This window comes from Strongylocentrotus purpuratus, unplaced genomic scaffold, assembly GCF_000002235.5.
Source record: "Strongylocentrotus purpuratus isolate Spur 01 unplaced genomic scaffold, Spur_5.0 spur5_contig_859, whole genome shotgun sequence".
NCBI lineage: Eukaryota > Metazoa > Echinodermata > Echinoidea > Camarodonta > Strongylocentrotidae > Strongylocentrotus > Strongylocentrotus purpuratus.
In genome coordinates this window covers 581,582-605,630 of record NW_022145567.1, presented here as the reverse complement: position 1 = coordinate 605,630, position 24,049 = coordinate 581,582, and the positions used below count along the sequence as shown (strand labels likewise).

The 24,049-nt window shown below is 36.1% G+C and overlaps 1 protein-coding gene across 1 annotated transcript in view; it reads left to right on the top strand.

Annotated features, from left to right (window-relative positions):
- Positions 1-24,049, top strand: part of LOC590091 (5'-nucleotidase) — a 53,246-nt gene that overhangs the window by 12,628 nt on the left and 16,569 nt on the right. Inside the window, exons 2-3 of the mRNA XM_030998258.1 lie at positions 15,351-15,564; positions 17,118-17,303. Of these exons, the coding sequence (XP_030854118.1) occupies positions 15,351-15,564; positions 17,118-17,303 (400 nt within the window). The remainder of the gene's footprint in view (positions 1-15,350; positions 15,565-17,117; positions 17,304-24,049) is intronic.

The window sequence follows — 24,049 nt, the reverse complement described above, 5'->3', positions numbered from 1 at the left end:
ACTTTCCGTCCATTCATCTTTGATGGGTCAATAGATGATACCTAAGCGTTTCTCAGGTCTACACAACAAAACTTCACAGCTTAAACCGGATGTAACAGGCATGACAGGTGGATTTCCTCGACCTATGGTGTGAAATTCAAACGCGCATGTGCTTCCCCATATTCATGCTCGGAGTACCAATCTGTAATAATTATCGCTGTGGTAATATATCATTACAGAGATGTTATACAGTAGACAGCTTATGTTTTATGTATTGTTTGACCAAACTCTCAATTGTACAATAATAATGTAAAAACAAACAAATACATAAACTAGGTGAAGTGGTGAACACACTCTAACAAGCCGCAAACCTGGCTTTCATTTTGTTCACCATTTTCCAGTTATCCACTAATGTTTGTTTTATGTAGTAGTCTGTCAATACTGAATTATCTATTATACGGTCTACTTTTCCCCTTCCTTCATCTTGTTTCTCATTGAATGATATACCTGTTTTGCCATAGTTTTATAATGTTTTATTGCCCATTGACTGTTTATTGGAAATAAATGATTTGAATTGAATTGAATTGAATTGGAATGAGATAGAGGAAGGGGTTTTGATGATTTTTTCCTTTCAATTTGGGCATGACGCGAAATTTGTTATATATGCTCTGAGCATCATATTGTCCTACGTTACGTTAATGTTTCATATCAAGAATCATTATTATGATCCACGACTGAAGTGATTACTATTGTATCATTACATCATAATAGAAAAATTTAAATCATGGTATATATTCAAACACTTCATTACATAAATACATAACCATGATAACTGTTCGTTACACCTATCTATCTATCTACATGCGTAAGTTTTGTTTGTTCGTTCATACGTCAATGTGGTTCATGTTTATGTAGAATATTTATATGGGGAGGGGGGGGGGGGGGGAGGGGGTGAGGAGGAAAGGGAACACGAGAAGAAGATGATACCCCCTCCTACTACATTCCCTCCCTATCCATGGGCTTATATCTATTCGTATTTGATGGGCCTGGTAAGACAGGTGCCCCTCCCCTTCAACGCTGATGTCTGTGTCCGCGTCATAGCAAGATCCTCGCCACACCACTGTCCACAGACAATGTTGGCGCGATTTGATTAGCTCTTAATGAGATGACTTTTATCGACTCACGCCCTGACTCACTCATTATATAAGAGGGAAACATTTAAAGAGAATGTTGAGATATTGGAAAGGTAAACAATGAATTGTTGCGCTTTTTGGTATGGAAGAGTAGCAGAGAGAAACGGTCCCCTGGTGGCCCTTCAAATGCCCCGATATTCGAAGTATGACAAGTATTAGCCAAGATCGTGGACCACTTTTATGCCACATGTTTGTGTAGTCCCATACAGTGCATGTGACTTTGAACAAGACTGGGCCAATTTCTTATCATTTTAATGGTTTTAAAACCTCGGTATACACCAATATTTACGTGCTTTACGTTATCAACCTTTTCAAATCGCTTCCGTACATTTTCATTCATTAATAAATCGCGTGATCAAATCTCAACTTTACCTTTAACTAGGTGATTAACTGTAATTAGGTGAATGCCATGAGACCTGTTATTAGGGACTTTTAGATTCGCACGAAGACAATAGGTCTATGCTACGCTCGACGTCCTTTTAAAGCACTGCCTAATTGAATGGACGTCACACGTATTAGTCCACGCAAATCTAAAAGTCCCTAATGAGCCAGTGTCACCGAACCATTGCGATATGGTTTGTCATGGTGGTTGGTTCAGTGTCACGGTCTAGAAATAGCAATTAATTGAAACGATAATGATGAGGGCCAGATATAGAATGATGAATGTGAGGAGAGAGAGAGAGAGAGAGAGAGAGAGACGGAGAAAGAGAGAGAATGGTATTAAGGGAGAGGAGAGGAGGGAGATAGAGAGAGAGAGAGAGAGAGAGAGAGAGAGAGAGAGAGAGAGAGAGAGAGACCGAGAAAGAGAGAGAATGGTATGAAGGGAGAGGAGAGGAGGGAGATAGAGAGAGAGAGAGAGAGAGAGAGAGAGAGAGAGAGAGAGAGAGAGGTGAAGTGCATTAAAATCAAACCACTCTTGCATCACATTTTTAAGTCGTAAGTTCCCATGCACTCACCATGCATTTCATTGACTCGAATTTCTAAAGGAAACCTTTAAAATAAATTATAAAGCTGAAGTGCATGCATTTGTGCATGTTTAAGAAAAGGAAACTAGGTCCCAGAAATACGGAAAACAGTCATTAGCACATCATTGTAAAGGAATGAAGGAAATGAAATATTGCTGATCCGTTTACAATCAAGCAAACCTTGCTTTTCATTTCATCCCTTTCATACATCAAGTGCGGTTTTCCCGTTTCGATTATTATTATTATCATATCATAAAGGGTTCATAAGATATTTTTAACAAAGTACGTAAATACATACAAGGACAACTGACGCTGAAATCAAGTGGAGAAATACATGTAAGATGAAATGATTTGCCAGGATGTAAATTGGTAAAAAGTAGCGAAACATGAACATTTGTGCAACATTGGAATGAGTAAATCACGAAAGATATATTTGTCGTGTTTATTTTAAATGGTGACACATTATGTCGCCGAAATCGTAATGTATATGACTAAGTTAATATGTTGATAAGACGTGTCTTCAGCAGACCAACTCTTTCTCGTAATCAAGGAAGCGTATAAACATTAGTTTCCAACCTTCTTCATGTATATCACTCTCATTTTCTCTCGTAGGCCCCATTTCACAAAACGGGTCATCAGTGACAAATGAGTGTCTGTTAAAGGCTAGTGAAATCCTTGCTTCTGATTAGTTATCAGCAAAATTATCACAGATCTTTGCCATTTGTCATTGAAAAAAGGCTTTGTGAAACGGGTCACTGGTTTCCCTTCTTCTTTTAAACGTAATACAAAAAAAATTGGGAAATTTTGAAATTTGGGTGGATAGTGATTCTTTACAATTTTGATATATCTGGATGCCTCTGTGGATGTATTATAAGCACTAGAAAATTAAGCCCCTAAAACACTTCTGCTTTTGATAAAATCTGAATATAAAAATTTACCGGTGCTCCCGGTAAATTTTGATAAATTTCAAATCGCGCCTACGGCCGGACAATGGTAGCTGCGACCATGAAGATCTCAGAAAATGTAGTTGTGATATATAATTTCCAAACGGGAGCAGGTAATCGGTCGATTTTAGTCAAAAACATTGTTTTATAGCTTAATAAATGTTTGACCTTGAGAGGGAGATATACAACATAAAGAGTTTATTATTCACAATTTCATAACTTTAGACTCGATTTTAACCGCGACAACGATCACTGAATATTGTAGGATCGCATATGCTTCCAATATGTTCTTTTGAACCAAATTCATGACCCCATACCAAAACTTTGTATTACCTTTAATCTAGCTTACAGACCCATGTCTTCTTGATCTAAACAAACTATAATCTTACTGTAGACTGTGTTTAGGTATAATCGTCTTCCCGTGTGGGTTCAGTAAATAAATGTTAGCGGGAAAAAAAACACATTACTCAGTGATGCACAAAGTCTTTGTTATTGGTGACAATCGTCGAATCCTTGCTGATCTTTAACTCTATATACATGATTCGGTGAAATCTTGAAATCGAGATCTTTCTCATACCATGCCCAAACCACTAGCGAAATACCCACATGTAACTCGTAAATAGTTGGTATGGTTTTAGTTTCCGTATGAAAACATTATACACATACATATGAACATAAGAAAATAATTAATATTTTAGAAATAAAAAAATGTATGCTGTGTGTATTACAAGTACAAATGTTTCATATGCAAATTCATATTTCTTTGCAGTACAATGCAAATCTCAAGGAATAGGCATAGCTGATATGCATTTAGAAGCGGAAAGTTGAAGGTAGAGACCAGTTTTGGAAACGCCCCCTCTCAAAAAATGAAATGGAATCGTGTTAAAGAATATGTTTTGACTCATACGTGATGATACAAATTTTGCCGGGAAACCGCCTACTAATTCATATATTTGGTAAATTATTATATCTAACCGGACCGGATAGATATCACGCACGTGTCGCGTAGTCCCATATACATCTTTCTGTGTACAGTGCTTGTTACTTTACCAAGACTGGGCCAAATTTCGTATCATTTTGATGATTCACACCAATACTTATATGCTAGATGATCAACCTTTTCTAATCGATTCCACAACTTTTCTTTCAAAATGCAATCGCATGACCAGAACTGGTCTTTACCTTTAAGACATGTAGAGAGATCGATAAATTATAGCGCTTAGGGAAGGCAAGGTTTTAGGATGGTAGTATGTCGGAGTCATCAACCGCAAAACATGAATGAACGAAATCGCAGCACACGTTCGCATTTACCATCTACTCATTAGGGACTCTGGGGAATGATGAATGAATGGGGATTGAACCGGGGGGTAACGTCATCTCTTTAATGATCAATGAGGGGGTAAAGCAAGGGTTATTAACAAAGGGGCAGGGAGGGGATTTGCGAAAATAATCTTAATTAAACATGCTCAACTGCTCATATTGATTTGACTGCTTTTCTGTACGGAGTTCTCTGCAGGAGTTGCGTATATTTAGAACTGGCGCCTCTTCCCCGCTTAAACAAAGAGTAAACAGGTTGCATTGCACTCCGCAGGTATCAAAGTCAAGTGTTTTATTGATGTTTCGAGACTCCTTTATGCTTTTTGTTTATTTGAGAGTAAATATTGTTAGATCTAGGCATTTTATGTGTGTGTCTTCTCAATTCAAAAGACAAATAATTTAAGCTTATGTACAAATCTCGTAAGCTTACAAAAGAGATTTCCCGAGTTCTTTTTGTCTGGCTAGTGTAAGCTATTCCTCAAAGTACTAACACTTCCAGGCTATTCCTATTTCGTCTTTTTAAAACAGTAAAAAATAAATTTGGGTAGCAAGAGGATGAGAGATGGAAGATAATTTAGCTCCTGATAGGGACCCGACCGTTCTCTCTTCTTTATCTATTATCTTTTATTGTATTACCCTTAGGAGCCTTCAATCAACAAGCTATATGCTTGTACTTTGGGCTTCTTTGTATTCTCATTTCCAAGTTTACTTAGTCCCTATTTTGCAAGTAACTACAACTTACAAGCAAAACAAAGTGATATATTGTATCACCTTCTGTTTATTGAGAATACATGTGTATTATTCTTATAACTAGTTCGCCTTGTAAACAAAACTGACAGTGTGCAACATGAAATGTGAAATATGAAAATAAACCGAACCTTCAACCTACATCCTTGATTCCTTGGCATGGCTCTAGGCTTTCAATCCTTTCATTTTGAATAAACGATGTTTGAAAATGTTCATATCCGATAGATCATGTTGTACTGCATGCCACGACTGTACGCATTGCTGTTTAAACAAACCTCCGTTTTGCAAGCGTACACCTACCCTTTAAATAGCTTGTTGTTTTTCTTTGTGTATTGTTTGCTTCTTGTAATATTACTCTCAATTATCATCATTAATCTTTTTTATGCCTCCGCCACCGAAGGTGGTGCCGGAGGCATCATGTTTTCGGGTTGTCCGTCCGTACGTCCGTACGTCCGTCCCGTTTGACCGTTATCACAATATCTCAAGAACCATTTAAGATTTAAACTTAAGACTCGGGAATAGTATTTATCACCATAGGAAGACGATCTGATTAGATTTTGGAGTACGTAGGTCAAAGGTCACAGGTCACAGAGGTCGACTTATGAAATTCCTTGTATTGAGTTTGTTAGCGCGATATCTCAAGAACCATTGGAGATTTTCACTTCAAACTTAAGGATAGTATGTATCACCATAGGAAGACGATCTGATTAGATTTTGGAGCACGTAGGTCAAAGGTCAAGGGTCACAGAGGTCAACTTATGAAATTCCATACATTGAGATTGTTATCATAATATCTCAAGAACCACTGGAGATTTAAACTTCAAACTTAATGATAGTGTGTATCACCATAGGAAGACGATCTGATTAGATTTTGGAGCACGTATGTCAAAGGTCAAGGGTCATAGAGGTCAACTTATGAAATTCCATACATTGAGATTGTTATCATGATATCTCAAGAACCACTGGAGATTTTCACTTCAAACTTAAGGATAGTATGTATCACCATAGGAAGACGATCTGATTAGATTTTGGAGCACGTAGGTCAAAGGTCAAGGGTCACAGAGGTCAACTTATGAAATTCCATACATTGAGATTGTTATCATAATATCTCAAGAACCACTGGAGATTTAAACTTCAAACTTAATGATAGTGTGTATCACCATAGGAAGACAATCTGATTAGATTTTGGAGCACGTAGGTCAAAGGTCAAGGGTCACAGAGGTCAACTTATGAAATTCCATACATTGAGATCGTTATCGCGATATCTCAAGAACCACTGGAGAATTTTCACTTCAAACTTAATGATAGTATGTATCACCATATCATAATATCTCAAGAACCACTGGAGATTTAAACTTCAAACTTAATGATAGTGTGTATCACCATAGGAAGACAATCTGATTAGATTTTGGAGCACGTAGGTCAAAGGTCAAGGGTCACAGAGGTCAACTTATGAAATTCCATACATTGAGATTGTTATCATGATATCTCAAGAACCACTGGAGATTTAAACTCCAAACTTGATGATAGTACATGTATGTATCACCATAGGAAGACAATCTGATTAGATTTTGGAGCACGTAGGTCACAGGTCAAGGGTCACAGAGGTCAACTTGTGAAATTCCATGTCTTCAGCTCGTTATCGCGATATCTCAAGAACCATTTGAGATTTTAAACTTCAAACTTAAGGATAGTATATATATCACCATAAGAAAACGATCAGATTAGATTTTGGAGTACATGTATGTCAAAGGTCATAGAGGTCAACTTGAAAAATTCAGACTACATGTATAGGACTTGTCATGATATGTCAAGAACCACTTGAAATATGTTCCGTGTCTTAACCCGTACTTAACTGGGCTATTTTGAGCACCTCCCTGACTGGGGGGGGGGGGGGAGGGGCCGATTGCCTCGAAATTTGGCACGCGTCTTGAGAAATTGCGCAAAGGAAGAGACCTCACTATTATTTTGCTGAAAATTGCTTATTTTATCAATTATGCTAATTTATGCAATTGCATAAAGGAAGAGACCTCACTATAATTTTGCTGAAAATTACTTATTTTATCAATTATGCTAATTTATGCAAATCAAATTCATGAATAATGATTTTTATTAACAATTACATACATAAAGCTTTTACAGAGTTGATTTTGTGGCAAAAAGTTTCTAAAAAGCCTATCGGGCATTATCACATAAAAAAATTGTCCATGTCTATTTCAATTCTTATGTATTTCATTGTTTTATGAACTTCTTTTGTATTCTATTGTTATTAATTCTTAATCTTATGTATTGTATTGTTTTAGGACTTCTGATACTTGAGGTTGTTACGTATCAATATTTTGCTTGAATAAATGATAACTAAACTCTAAAGAGTAAAATTATGCTGATTTATAGACCAAACTAGAAACTTCACTTTGCCTTTCATTTTGTACACAAAATGACAAATTTCTCAATTTTCGGCTTGACCTTAGGTCACAATAGGTCAAGTAACTCTCTAGTTTAAATTGCTCTATGGCGGAGGCATCATTTTCGACTGCGCGCAGTCAAAATTCCATCTAGTTTGAATATATTTTTTAAGGAAACCAATTTATTACTCATTTATTTGATGTTTTCAAGAGACCAATAAATGCATATATTTATAACAATGGTCGAGGTCCCTTGATAAAATGTGCATCTTATTGTGTGATAAAACGCAGTGATCCAGCGAGAAAGTTTTAGCATTTTTTAGTTTGGATTGTGTTATTATTATTTAAAGCGAATTAAATCCAATGAGAAAAAAAATTGTTTTCTTCAAGTAAGCACCAATTTTATCTGTTGTCCTGATAGGATTGGGCAGCATTGAATCAAACAATTTTGGGGGCAATTTTCTTATTTTTCGGAGGGGACGATCCTTGAACACGTTCCAGGGACAGACGCCCCTCCTTACCTTGATTAGTCAATATTACAATGTTAATTTGTGCATAATTATATAAGACTGAACGAACATTGTACATCATAGTATCTATGCTATAATATACACAGTGTATGAATATTGTTTGTGAGAGAATATGAGTTTAAAGGGAAATACTGTATGTGGTTAATGTGTAATTACGATGTATCTAAGTTAATTTTTGATGCTACAATTATTATAATCATGATAGTGAAAATGAGAATGATGATAATAATTATCATGATAATGATAATGATAATTATAATAACAATAATAATAATACTAATATAAGCCATAACGGTAATAATAATTATAATGGAAGTAAAAATAATAATAATGATAATAATAATAATGATCATAATACTACATGACTACTTCTAATAATGTTGATGATGATGATGAAGAAAAAGAAGAAGAATCACAACCCCCAACTAGTTATTCAAATGAACAATTAATGCTCTCGGATGATATCAAAACTTGGGGCAGAGTCCCTGAATCCGCTCCTCCCCTCGCTCCTCTACCCCTCGTTATGACGTCACAAGCGTAGATATTTAGGCTGAGTGACATGGGTCATTAGCTGACCGTCTGTGATTTAAAAGCCTAATGGGCTCCTGTCAAGACGTTAAAGTGCATCGGAATGGCATGGAGGTCTTAGGATAATGGCGATACATATGCGTTGCTAACTGCGCTATTTAACATCGTCAACCTTACAGGGGATTTCCATTACGGGCATAAGCGGATTTGAATAATTGCATGAAAATCAGAAAATTATTTTAGTTTAAATTTCTGATGAATCTGATGAAGAAGAAGGAAATTAAAGTATTTTTTGTTTATCAAGGTATCTTCTTCCTGCTCGGATATTGATCGCAACGTTTACTCTTTGGTTTCTGTCATTCTTGTAGTGTCATCTACTCCGTGTCTTCATTTGGTTCTTGGTTTACCTCTGTAGGTCTGAAAACTTCTAACTTCCTTTTTACACACATTTCAAGAGACTCTGACCTCTTTTCATGTGGCCAAAGTATTTCGCCATTCTTTCTTTAACCATTCCTCTCACGATGCTCTGTTTTAGCCTTGCTCTATGGCAGTATTGAAAAAATACAATGCAATATTGAAGTATTAAACCCTATGGCGTACCCTTCTTATTCACTTCAGAGTCAATACAAAGATGTTTATTCAGTAAACTCAAACTGAAAAGAATGAGAGATATTGAATTTTGCACCATTCGCAAACACGCCCGTGATATAATTCAAATACTAATCTTATTTCGGTTCATATAAATAGGTCTATTTGGTTTATGGCGAATAAAAATCGATAAGGGGCGTTTGATTCGGTGTGTGATATGAAAACCATAATGCTCCCATCTTTATAGAGTGTATAGAGTGTAAATGATGGCAACAGATACAGGGCTGCCCTAAACAATTTTTGTTATTTGGTTCTTATCATTAAACTAACACGGAGAGATATTATAGAGGATGACATCATCACCTATTGTGTACAAAACCCTGGTCCATATACAAAGTTCATATCATTGGGACCTTATGAGGGAAGATAAAAGAGGATAGCACTTTAAATAGGTCTGGAGTAGAAAAAGGACAAGGGCTTTAGTCCAGCGGAGGGAGTTCGATCGTGGAATTGATCGCCGTTAGCCGTGATCTGATCAGAACAGACGTTATCAATGATAGTTAATCGGAGGGCCACTTACCACCAAACTAAAACGCCCCATGTCATTAAAGTGAACTTCCATTGAACCTGTATTAACTATCTTCGGTCTTAGACTGATCATGATATCAAACTTTGGCAGTGGCGTAGCCTGGTCTAGCTATTGAGGGGGGGGGGGGTGCCCCTTGCTTCAATTAAGGATGATGGGGATTTAATGGCACTGATCTTACTCGCTGAGTAGAATGCGAATAAAGATGGGTTTGGATTCGGGGAGGATGTGGGAGGGGGGTCCTATAATTTGTTCCTCCTCTCACTTTCCTTCTCTGCCCCCCCCCCCCCCACTCTCTCCGGCGTCTGTCTTTATTTTTCTGCTTCAGTCATTCGGTGGTGTATATTGATGGAGGTGCCCCTTAGTACCCTCGTAGCTACTGTAAACGATCATAAGAACATTTCAGAACTGACACATAATCTACCAATCTTATGTGAAGTTGTAGTGTTATTTTTGGTCGAGATCCACGATTACATGAGGGCACTTATCAGATAACCTCGGGATATGTATTACCAAAATATATCTTAGTCGCATTTTTTCCATTGGTATTATTCGTTTAATGAAAGGGATGAGAGGCACCGCGCGAGCTACCTGAACCCCTTCTTCTTTTGATCCTGTTCAGTCATTATGACTGTTATAATTCTAATTCGATTCTTAGCAGTAAAATCTCTTTAATCCCGCTTTCAATAATAGACATTACCTATGTCCTCATTTCATCTGAAAGCAAAGAAGCTTTAAGGATTACAATGATATTTTAATCTATCTCTTGATGTCAATCAGGCTGAATTAGCAACACATGTCTTGCTGTGTATACATTTTGTATTTGGACTCTGTTTTAAATTCCTAACAAAGAGTTTTAATCGCAGGTTTTATCATATAACGTTCATTATTTACTGCTCTTTTAATCGCCCTAAAATAATTGATTTACATTTTGACTGATAAAAGTAAATGTTATCAGACATTGCATTGATGACCACAACAGATATGTATACTGGCTGAGTAATGAGCATAGAAAGATAAGGAAATCGAGGTAAGTAGGCGAAGAGTGCTTGTTACTTTACCAAGACTCGGCCAAATTTATTATGATTTTGATGACTCCAGAACCTTGCAGGACACACCAATACTTACATGCTACATGATCAACTTTTCCTGATCCATTTCACACCTTTTCTTTCATAATGCAATCGCATGACCAGAACTCAACTTTATCTTTAATATAGGCTTTCAAACATGGGGCTGGAAAGGTTCCTGGAATTCGCCACAAAAAAATCTGTATCTTATAATGATCAACAAAAAACCTACTTCTGAACGAGCCCTTAGAAGTGATGAATACAGATGAAACAGGATGAACAATGGTTCCGAATTTAGTGCAAGAAAGCTGTCAAATTTCCAAGAAAAAACCAGGGGAGATGGTTATAAAAGCGGCGAACAAATAAAATCCATTCACGATATTGAACTAACCTTTTCTTATCCGTGAGATAAAGAAACAATCGATTTCATCATTGGCAGCATAACGTCTAATTATTTAAGCTCTTCTACAATATATAGCTAAATGGACATCCACAGGGGTACGACAAAGAAAGAAAGAGATATAAAGAGAGAGAAAGAGAGAGGGGAAAGAGAGAGAGAGAGGAAGGTATAGAAAGAGAGAGAAAGAGAGAGAGAGAAAGAGAGAGAAGGGTTTTTTTTTTGAGGGGGGGATAATACAGCCTTCATAAATGTAGAAATGGCAGCGGGATGGACTATCTGTAAATCTTTGAATCTTATGTAATATGCTTCACGTCGCAATTTCATGGTCACTACAAATCAAATGCCAACATTTTCAGCTCGCTGGCTTCGCTTGCTCGCATTATTTAACAAAAACTAGCCAAGTTGATATTCTGGCTATAGACATCATCTCCCGGGCTTATGTGTGCATAGGTTGTATGTGTGTGATTCGATAAGTCTCATTCTATCGTTCGGCTCATTGAATGATATATCGACTAAACCGATTTTTTTTGTTTTGTTAATATAAACAGATATTTCATAATAACATGCGGATAACACCAAACGCAAACAGGTCTTTCGTAACCGAATCATGAATTTGGAGGGGAAAAAAAGTCCTGTGGACTCTTTCATGATCTTGATCATCAACATTTTCATCAATTCTCACTCGTATTGATTTAAGAGCAAGTTCACATGTACTATTATCTTGAACAGGTGCATTGTGATAATAACATTCATTCTAGCGTGTGTGTATTTCACAGCCGAATACTCCTTTTTGTCACAAAGAGTACATTGAAGTACATTCCTTTTGGCCATTGGGAAATATTTTCCCAAAGCAACTCTCTTTTTGACACACCATGCAAATATGTATTTAAAAAAAATAAAATATAAATGTGTACTGAATAGTACAATTTGGGGAATCATTGTGCCGTCTGTTTCTGTTCTACATGTAATTATCATTATAAATTGCCCATTATAGTTAGCCTATTACTACAGTATTCTCTTTCCAATTTAATACTTATAAAGCTTATGTGTTATTACAGATTTTGTACTCGTTTTGTTGTGTAATGCCTTGCAAGCGACAGTTTGCATGGCATTACACAAAAAAGTTATTATCTGTAGATTGTAATTCCCAAGACTTTACTTAAATATAAAGTTGAGTTCTGGTCATGCGATTCCATTGTGAAAGAAACGTTGTGGAATCGATCAGAAAAGGTTGATCATCTAGCATATAAGTATTGGTGTGTACTGCAAGGTTCTGGAATAATCAACATGATAAGAATTTGACCCAGTCTTGGTAAAGTTACAAGCACTGTACGCATACGTATGTAAATGGGACTATACACGAACATGTGGCATACAAATCTGTCCCGATTTTTGTGCTGTTACATACCATATTTAGAATATTAAGGCATTTGAAGGGCCATGCTTTTCAGGGAACTTTTTTTTTCCTGTGTTCTTCCACACTTGCATAATAGAAATTAAAACGCCCACAAATTTTCTTTCACCTCTTCCCAGAACTCAAACTTAGAAGACAACAAGAAGAAAGAGATACAGATCATCCTAACTCGTCAATTGTATTATCAGATTATTGACGTCTAATGTTTGAGAAGACTCTTTTGAGATCAGTTTGAAAAGGAGAAGTGGAGCAGAAAAAAAGAGGCTGATGAGAGCATTTTCCCGCCACTTCCCTTTAATAGCTTAGCTTCAGGAACTCAACCATGCTCTTCTACTTCCCTTTCAAGCCTAATTTGTGATAAATACATTGTTCCTGTTCTAACGTAATAATTCTACAATTCTATTATGAGGAAATATTTTTTTGTGTTGTATACCGTTTGTAATTAATTAGGTTAATGCACTTTTTATTCTAAAATCATTTGTAATTTAGCTCTCGAGCTGCGTTGGTGAATATTGAATAAATACCTTCATTATTATTATTATTATTATCATTAATATATATATATATATATATATAAATAAGAGTACGAAAACACGTTGTTCCACATTTTTGTTTCATTATCAAAACATGATGTGCGGGGATAATTAAATCCTATTCTTATCTGCTCATATATCCTTTAAAAAAAATTATAGTATACACATTTAGTAGACATTTGAATAGCTTACCCTGCTATACTCGACGTGCTTTATACGCTGATTGCAATATCGAATTATAAGTCAAATTGTAGAAGATGATTTATCTTTGACAATACAACCTAAGATAATTTACGTCACGATACGTAATAAGTGAAAGGTGCTGCTGATCATATTTATAGGCCTTCCACTAATACGAGTACATGATATTAATGTAACAAATTAAAGATCTAGATATTTGATTTGATTTGATTTATTTATTTATTCACGGTAAAAGCCCAGTTCAGCTGTTAAGCTGTTTTACAATGGAGCCGTGCATATACAATAAAAATACAAAGTAAACATAAGAAAACATATATCATATAAAGAATAACAAAATAGTAGAATTACTGATGACACACCAAGAAGAGATAAATTATATGAGTTCGTATGCATGTATACAGGTGAACGTAAATATAAGGTTTGTTATGAGTTGGTTTTTAAACCACATATTGTAAAGAAATATCAAAGAAATATAATCATGACATAAATATGATCAAAGATGCTGTAATATTTTATAAATATAGAGGATTTACATGAAATACGGGTTTTTCTAAATAATGAATCATTGTTTAATACCAAAAAACAACAATGCATTGCCAAGTTGTATTTAGGCCCCCCCCCAAAAAAAAAAATTTTTTTTTAAACCTATATACGCTCGAGGGTGGTAAAAATTAGTATTAGTAAAAATACATACATACAATTTAGTGTACCTTTCCATCCTGCTATCACTTTTTGTAACAAAAAATAATTTGTGGAGGGAGGCATCTATTGTATTTAGCAAATTATCTCATTGAGAGCTGGTGAAATTACACCTTTTTCTTCTCTGGATTGAGGAAAAATCATCCCCAAGATTTTCCCTGGCCTTTCCAGCTCTTCATTTTAAAGTCCAGGTTTCGGGCTCTGTTTCATAAAACTTGTTATCAATAAGAAGCAACGATAGTTGTTATAAGCTATTGAAATCATTACATTCGTTTGGCCACGACCAAATTTGTCATAGAATTTCAGCATTTCTTATTGAAAAGAAATTATATGAAACAAGGGGCTGTACCGCAACTGTTTCTTCTTCATTCTTTCATGAATTTAAAACTTGTCACCAACTTTCATTGCACCACTGGAAATAAGCTCTCGAGCTTTCGTGGGTTATCCTGTTCAAGCTTACTTAATTTTGATCTGTTATTCTTGTATATTGTTGTATGTTGGAAGCTTGACGAATAAAATTCAATCAATCACCCATTACGTTTAGGTTATTCTCCTGCTCTCTCCTATCTCTCCTAAGCTTTCTACTATCAATCTTAAATATTCGTTTCACTCTCCTTCCTAGTATCTGATTATTGCCATCTAAGGAACGAACATCATTGAGTCTCGGTCTCCTACGCTTTAAATAGCATTACAAACTATCTTTAACTCCTGGTTTTTCCCTCCTTATTCGTAATTTGGTTTTCATGATTTAGTTTGTTGTAATGTGACTCTTTTCCTAATTTCCTTTCATCCCTTATCTTCTTTGCTCTAATCCCACCTTTTTCTTTTTCTCTTCACACTTTGGGCCTCCTCCTTCTTTCATTCGCTGTGTCTGATCTGGCTCGAGCTAATCCTCTTTAATAATATTAGTTACTAATACATTTTACAAACTAAATTGTTACCAAATATTCTAACGGTATGAGCAAATAATGTGAATATTTGTGAAAACACGATCCAAAAAACGATCGCAAATACATTAAAAAAATCAACCTAAGCGGATTTCCAATAGCTCTGTGCCTTACCTTGTGAAATACATGGACGTAACAAAATAGCATATTACGTAACCCGAATATGATTTCCATAGGTAATACAACATTATCCTCGAGTTGATTACTTGAAATTCGTGGTCCTACGCTCCAATGTTCCAGTTTCTCAATTTGTGTCTCTTTATTTACAATTTGTTTCCCTTTTTTTTCCTTTTTTCACTTTCAGGCAATTGGAAATCATGAATTCGACAACGAGCCTGAAGGCTTGAGGCCATTTCTTTTAAACACAACTTTTCCTGTTTTAAGTTGCAACATCGACGCGTCAGCCGAACCCTCCATCAACGGTCTTTTTCAAAAGAGTGTCATTCGAGAATTAAGCGGAGAAAGGATAGGACTAATTGGTTACACGTACTTCAAAACTCATGAAATCTCATCGTCAGGTAAAATCATTTGTCTATGCAATGCGTGTTCCTCATAAAGTGTCTGTTTACATTATTCATTCCATTATAGATATTTAAAATGTAATACAAAGGTAATATACCGACATCTTGTGCACACAACTCATGTAATAAACATTGTTGTGACTTATTATAGGAAATAAACACAATTTATTCTGAATATGACATACATTTCTTTTAACGAAAGAAGCCGGTGTATTTAGGATACAGGGAAGGAATTTAGTGATAAACAATTTTATGAAAGCAAATAGTTATTAGTCTATTTCTCCTGAAGATCTATTTCTCCTGAAGAAGACAAAACAATTCGCTTGCTCGCTGTATAAGTATTATAATTGTGCATAAGCGAGCATGATACAGTAGGCATTACCTATTCATCTTACAGAGTGGGGTTTTAATAAAACGAAGAAATTGGGTACAGGCCATGGGAGCCATTATAGTGACCCAGTCTGTGATATTAAAACCTTCTTAGTCGTATTATGTCTACATGTTATGGATACCCAGCGGATATTGAAAAATTCCACCATTCACGGTTGACTATAGGCTTACTATACACTGGCAATTGGCGCGGGTCTCACCCAATTTTATTTTTTTGTCTGAGACATAAAATGACCCATAATATATTTTTTTTCTGAAACTACTGGCCGATTGTGTTTGTGTCTTTTGGCGTGTGTGCAATTGGAGAAATAGGAAAGGAAATCAAGGAGCAGAAAATAGAGAGAAATTGAAAAAGGTGAAAAGTTACATTTAACTATTTAAAAACGCTTTCCAATTGGATCTGAATTATATGAGAATCCCCCCCCCCCTCCGCTATAAAACGAGAGAGAGAGAGAGAGAGAGAGAGAGAGAGAGGGGAAAATGGGGAGGGGTAGATCGACAGAGAAAGAGATAGGGAAACAGGGTTTAAGGACTAACAATATTAAAATACACAATGATAATTCCAAATTAAAGTTATGATTGATCTATATATCTTAAAGGATGAGTTTATGAAATTAGAATTCTAGAAGTATGTACCCTATACCGACCAAGAAGTAGAAAGAAAAAACAGATTCGATTTCCTAATAAACCATATGTCTAGGGTTAGAAACCACTCCAAAATTTTATATTAACAGCCCCATCAATGATTTACTGTAGTTATCGTATAGTAACGCTTATTTTCTTTCCGATGAACGTAAATGATTGATCAGACTGCCATTGCAAGCATAGCAATCATTTGTTATAATTATATGGCATTAAATGAAGTCAGGGTAAAGAATGCACTTAAAACGTAAATTAAACCAGTCAGGAATATATTACACCTACACAGAATCTTACGAAAGTTGACTCTTACCACACGCTGCCAATGAATATGAACAATCAAAGACCACCGCTCTTTTTATGTCACCTGTTTTAGTAACTCTTTGAGATTAACTTTAAGGGCCAATCTATTTTTCGTTCATGGTACCCCTGTTCTGTACTTCTGCCTTCTATTAAGATTCATCTTGTTCCAAACAATGTTTTAATGTGTTTATCTTTTGATATCCTCTTTCTCACCTCAGGCGAGTGCATCTTTTATCCCGAGATTGAGAGGATACAGATAGAGGTGGATGCTTTTAGACAAGCTGGCATCAATAAAATCATCGCAGTAGGACATTCAGGGATCAAAACTGATTTGGAGATTGCTCGGATGGTTGAAGGAGTAGACGTGGTCATCGGTGGTCATACAGATACATTCTTATATACAGGTGAGATAACGTGATGTTACATCGGTCATAAACATCATCTTACATAATATTTTGAAGCAATTTTGTTATAACCCCATACCAAGAAACATGCAGGTACCATGCATATACGAACAATTCGTGAATTCTCTAACGATGTCTTCGCCATTGCAATCATGCTACCTTATACAGTATTAAAGAAATCGAGTTTTATAATTCAAGTCTGATATCGTATGAGATTCTTTTGTAATTGAGTGAAAATTTACATATTTCAATTTTTATTTTTCTCTTTAATTTTTAGTAAAAAAAAAGTGTTTGTATTCGCGTTCATATATATATATATAAATTAAAAAATAGCTACTCGTTGATCGAGCGTATATTGCATGTATCATAATAAAGATAAAATCGCTATTAATTTATATGCATCTTAGAGCATTTTCTAAGTCCTTTATTAAATTGCTCTGTTCGCATGCTGATAAAACTTATATTGACGCTTATCTCAGATGTGTATTAAACTCAATTTAATTTAATTCTTTATCCACTTTGAATATACCGTTCATTCATCATAATCATTTGACTTCGCCTGTACCCCTTTATCATATACCTATTTATTCGTTGCACTCTGCAAAATACCCTTGCGGTGTTGCCATCAACCAGTGTTCTATCTCGCGTGAGCTTACAATACGACCCGGTATTTGGTTCCATTATGAAGATTTCTTGTGGCTCCGGTTCTTGACGTGAAGACTGTCCTGGAAGTAGAAGGGCAAACATTAAGGTATCGATTTGCATCTTGCTAAGCAGCGGTAAAGGTCAGCGTTTAGATTGGATCTTTGAAATAAACCCTCTTTAATCGAGGCACCTCTGAAAGAGTTCACTTCCAAGCAACCCTGTATAAACCACAATAGACGTCAATAAACAGTGGTGTAGCGATATGATTATCAAATGAATCAAATCTTGATCGGAGACCTTTGGTATTCACCCTTTCAAAAAATATTTTGGTAATGAATAAACAAGAAAGTACAAAGAAAGCATTTCGCTTTCCTTTCTGTAGCAAATTTTATTACCCTTTTAGAAGTAGCCGATCATTTCAGCAAAGAGAGCGTATATATATATATACGCATGGAAGAAAACCGATGTCAAAGTGCCAATATTGCACAGCTAAGAGGCAGTGTAATCAGTACAATATGTGATGTTATCCATGATAATGGCCGCCTTCACTGTTTTTGTTTTACTATATGGTATATATATATATATATCATACTTAAAGATAAACTCCAGTTCTGGTAAAAAAAAAAAAATAATTCTCACAGAATCAAACGAAACTTACACTGAATGTTCAAGATTACAAATAAATGACATGTGCCAAACAATTTTGGAAGAAAATGTATACTGGCTGAGTAATGAGCATAGAAAGACAAGGAAATCAAGGAAGGTAGTACTAGCCCCGACACCATGTGTGTTGTCCCATATATAGCTTTCTGTGTACAGTGCTTGTTACTTTACCAAGACTTTGCCAAATTTATCATGATTTTGATGAATCATGAACCTTGCAGTGCACACCAATACTTACATGCTACATAATCAACTGTTTCTGATCCAATCCACACTTTTTCTTTCACAATGCAATCGCATTACCAGAACTCACCTTTATCTTTAAGCACGACAAGACAACACATCATATACATGCGTAAAGCCTTTAAAAAAAAAAACCTGGACATCTTATTTCTTCACAACCATGAAAAGCGCATTCAACTTGGAGCGAACCTTTTTAGAGGTTGCGGTCTCCTTTCAATTTGTGTATGCTTATCAATTATTTTGAAAGTTAAAATGATCAGAGAAATCATTTTGTAACCCACTCGAGTTTTAACCCTTTGAGTGCGAGTCCGCGCACGGCGATTGTTTACCCTGTGACGGAGCGATTTCGGTTACATCACCAGTAATGGAAAATTTGGCGGTGCTTTCTACTTTCATTGCTCATTGCGCCTCATACAGTCATTTTCGGGATTTTTAGTAAATGTAAAAATGAAAGATCAGACTTTTTTCTTTCTAAAAATATAAGTTTTGTTTGTCAATACGAAAAATAAGGTCTGTTATTTTTGAGGGGAATTGCCGTCTAATTTTGCTGAAGCATCACGTCTTTCCTTTTCAATACACTCACAATACAAATTGCGTAAGCACCGCCGCACGCGCAGATCGGTCGATACCTCCATTCATTTCCCCTCTTTCCCCTCTATTTGGGAAATGAATTTTGAGATAAACAGTGTTTTTATCATCATCATCATTACATGTATACATTGTTTTATTCTCGAGAACGAAAATAATATTTACTTTGAATGCTTTCGACTTCGTTTCTCATAATTTGAAATATTCACTTTGTTTTAGTTTTTGCCTCCCGCTTAATTTTGTTTATTTTTTCCCTATCTATACATCTCTTAGAACCCTATTTTGATAAGAGGTTGCTGTATCAATAAAATATTTATTGAATTTGTATACGCATATTTGATTTGTTTTGTTTGTAATGGAAAGAGCTAATTCATGTGACAGAGATTAGAACAAAATCATAATTCATCACAATCATCTCTCTCTCTCTCTCTTTATCTATTTATCTATCTATCTCTGTATGTTTCATATCTGTCTTTCTCTCTTTCTGTCTCCCTCCTCCCCCTTCCTCTCTGAATACTTCAGGAATTTCGTGAACTTGGAATTGTGCTTCAGTGTGTTTTATTTCTGCATCGCGTTGTTGTTGTTTTTTGTTGAAAGGGTGTGGCTAATAAGGAGCTAATATCGCCCTAGTCTTGGTAGTCGTCTATTAATTCGAAAATAAATTATATTGAAAAATATATTAATTCATTATATGTTATGAAACAATAAAGAAAGAAGTGCAAACAACGTGAGAATTCAAATAATTTGTCTTCGTCTCCATCTGTGTTCTCGTTCAACCTATCGTGTCAATAAAACTTTGATAATCCTCGTTCCATGATCAGTTCTGTAGATGGCATGTACATGTATACATGAAATGATGATGATGATGATGATGCTTACATTATTGTAATAAAATAGTAACGATAATAACAATTATTTTCTTCATCTTGCACTCGCTTTTCTTCATTGCCAGAAAACTTGCTTTTATATTGCCTTGCATTTTTTTTCTTCAACAATGGTAGCATCTTTGCCCAGGAAAAGTCTCGTATTCGTGGCTATACCGCCGGAGTTGCTCAAGACAAGAGTGATATTCCGTGGGGAGAGAGAGGAAGAGTAAGGGGTCGTTTTTCAGAACATAACATTTTGACATTTTATATGCCGCTCAAACCAAGACCGGCTTTAGGTTGATCAAGACATTTTACTCAAACCTGCTCTAAAATGGTTACATACCCTCGTAAAGGTATATAAGTTAGAGTGGTTGTTTGTATTGTCATGTAGATTGACCTATTCACCTACGTTTAGGCCTTCATCCTCTTCTTTCAAAACGGTAATCTTCCAGAGTAGTTACTTCTTTACATTCTTTTGTTCCTCTTAGGGTGGGGGATAAGCCTTTCATGAAAGAGGTCCATACATGAATGATTCGCTAAATTGGTCAAGTTTATAAAATGAAAAGCGTATTGTCCTGTAAATACCCTACATCGATAAGGCTTAGATTAGTATATGATGAAAAAATGCCACACCGGTAGGGTAGATAAATATAAATAAGTAATCAGGGTCGAAATCGAACTGATGAAACAACCCGTAATATACGAATATCTGAAATGCGAAAGGGTGCACTGCATGGAACTTGGGAGTAGCGTCAAGCAACAATCCTGGCAAGAATATAGAATGGACGCGCGCGGACGCGTCCGTCTCCAGCTGTACGGGTATTTCGGGGCCTTTTTTTTCGATCCGAACACTAACTTAGAGTAAAGTTGAAATGAAATCACTTTTTCTCGATTTTTTTCTACGTAACTATATTGTGTTTTTTAATAGATGAGATGAATGAATATATCTAAATAATACTTCAAAGAACTTTAGCACATAATAGCTAATAATAAGCTGGAAAACTTTGTCAACATATTAGGGATATATCTCGGCTTCTGCAGAAGCCCGTCGTCACAGACTTAACAACTCGCTCGGCTTCTGTAGAAGCCCGTCGTCTCCAAAGTGTTAACAACACGTTACCTTCAACATTAAAGGTATGCTTGCCATGCTTTAGTACAGTGGTAGGCGTGGTAGCCATCACAAAAATGACCAACAATAACATTCGGTATAAAAAGTTTAACATTCTGTGTTTCCCTTTTATAACAATACCTCCTGGCTGTGTACATTGTACATGTATGTACTTCCAGGTTTAATGGATGCTATTGCCACTCCCTTGTCAATCCCCGGTGTTTTCATTTTTTGGCAAATACATCGTTTTTCTAAAGTCATACTTCAGAAGCGAGAGCAGTTTGGTATATTGGTGAAGGCTCTCTAATTCGAGTTCGATGGGTTCGATCACAGCTCAGATCCTTGGACAACTTTAGTCTTGCCCCCCCCCCCCGCATTATGTCCGTCTGTACCCAGGTGTATATTAGTACTTGGCAATTGCTCGGGTAATAATTGCAGGGCCTGGGGAAGAGCATACTGGTGTGGCTACCCAGGGTAAAGAAAAAACAATTAACTTATTCGCGATCTTCATCGGACCAGTCGATGTTTTGGAATAATCAGAAAATAAAGATAAAGTAATTACGCGCGTTTTTGAACTACAGTATACCTTTACTGATGAGGGAAATGCTTTTTGGAATAATTGAATCATATTTTTTTTCTTCTGGAAGATGCATTGTAGGGGGCCAAGGGCTCTGGTTCAAGTAAAAATAACTTTTGTTCATCAAGTTAAATACACTGACCTAATCAAAAATCCTCCTCGATATCACATTTTACCAGACTTGCCGAAGTTCTTATATATTGCAAAACGTCTTAATCTCAATCTGTGTCCAATGTAAACAGCTTGGTACCTGTCATTCTAGTTCGCAGCCAGTCATGAAATTGGATTATGAACAATTTCTTTTGTACTTCATCGATGGACAATAGTCTGAACACAGGTGGACACATTCACTGCATGTGAGAGCATAAGGTTAAGTCTTTCTTTGGCAAACAAACTGTTCGCATGTTCTCAAGACCTTCATAAATCGTAAATAGCGGGAAGGCTTCACGTACAGGTGAAAAAAAAACACATACACCTCTTAAAGGTAGTACATAGCTTTGGCGAAGTTTGTAAATTTGATTGACATAATGTAGCCCTTTTAGGATCTATATGGAATAATACAAACGGCATTGTGTTTCTTCAGATAGAGCTGTAAGAGGGCCATAGATGTAAGTGGAATGACTTCGTCGGAGGGGGGGGGGGGGGGGGTGTAAGGTGATGGAGCTTACGTATGTTCCCGGAATACGTTTGGCAAGGGAGCGAAGCGAGTGAGCCGAAATTTTACTCTATATGTTAGTGAAAATCGACTTATCTCATAGACATACATGATAAATAAAAAGGTATAAAAGTAATGTTTCAAATAGACCTTCTGGCTCTCCGAACTTGAGGTGATGAATGCCAAATATATTTTTCTTTTTTACATAAGAGGGGTTCGTTCGTTTGTTTGTTTTATTTATCTAACCACGGTTAAAACACATGCCATCGGCCATACGGCTGTTTTTTCAGCAAGTCCGTTAAAAAACATTCACACAATATACATAAACAAAACAAATATAATTCATAATACAAATTAAAATAACAAGAATACAAATGTGGAAATAAATCTTAATAACAAGAATACATATATGTGTAAAAGAAATAATCAGAGGTAGATTGAGTGAGAAAGCGAGAGAGATGAGAAGATAGGAATAGAGAGGGAGACAGACAGAGACAAAGATAGACAATGACAATTAGAACGTAGGGGGGAAGATACCATCGATCGCCTTTAATGGCCCGAATTTACAAAGCAAGGTTTGAGCCCAGACCAAGGTTTGAGCTCAAACCTCCTTTTGTTTCGCCAAACCTCCTTTTGTTATTTACAAACCTTGGTCTGGGCTCAAACCTTGCTTTGTGAATTCGGGCCATAAAGTTTGAAGGCCTAGTTGTTTTTCTGGTTAGGTTATTGAATAGCCGAGATGCGATATTACTGCTTCTTAGAAAATTAGTGTTCGGTTTACCAGTAGGTATGTTAATAGTACATTCCCTGTTTCTAAGGTTATAATTACTTTAAAAAAAAGATTTTAGTAGAGAAAAGCTGTAGCCCCAACTCACGCCTCGTTTGCCAACGGAGAAAATAGGAATAGAGAGGGAGAGTGACAGAGGCAAAGATAGACAATGACAATTAGAACGTAGGGGGTAAGATACCACCAAATGATTTTAAAAAGTTTGAAAGCCGAGTTTCTTTTCTGGTGCACTGGGGTAGTGATTGAATAGCCGAGATGCGATATAAAGAGTACTGCTTCTTACAAAATGAGTGTTCGGTTTCTAAGGTCATAATTACTTTCTTTAAAAATGACTTTAGTAGAGAGAAGCTGTAGCCCCAACTCATGCCTCGTTTGCCAACGGAGAGGACCAATAGAAAGATTGATCAGGTCTGACCGGTGGTCATATCCGTATTCTGTTTCTAAATTTCAATATTCTCCTTCAAACTGGATTTGACATCCCGAAGAAAATCTCACTTGCGAATTTCAGGCTCAGACTTATTCCAAAATGAGCTCCACGTACGTGATCAGCAACTAACTCTATGCTTAGAAATCAATTTATCCTTCACAACTTCAGCCAGAGCTCAATATAGTCG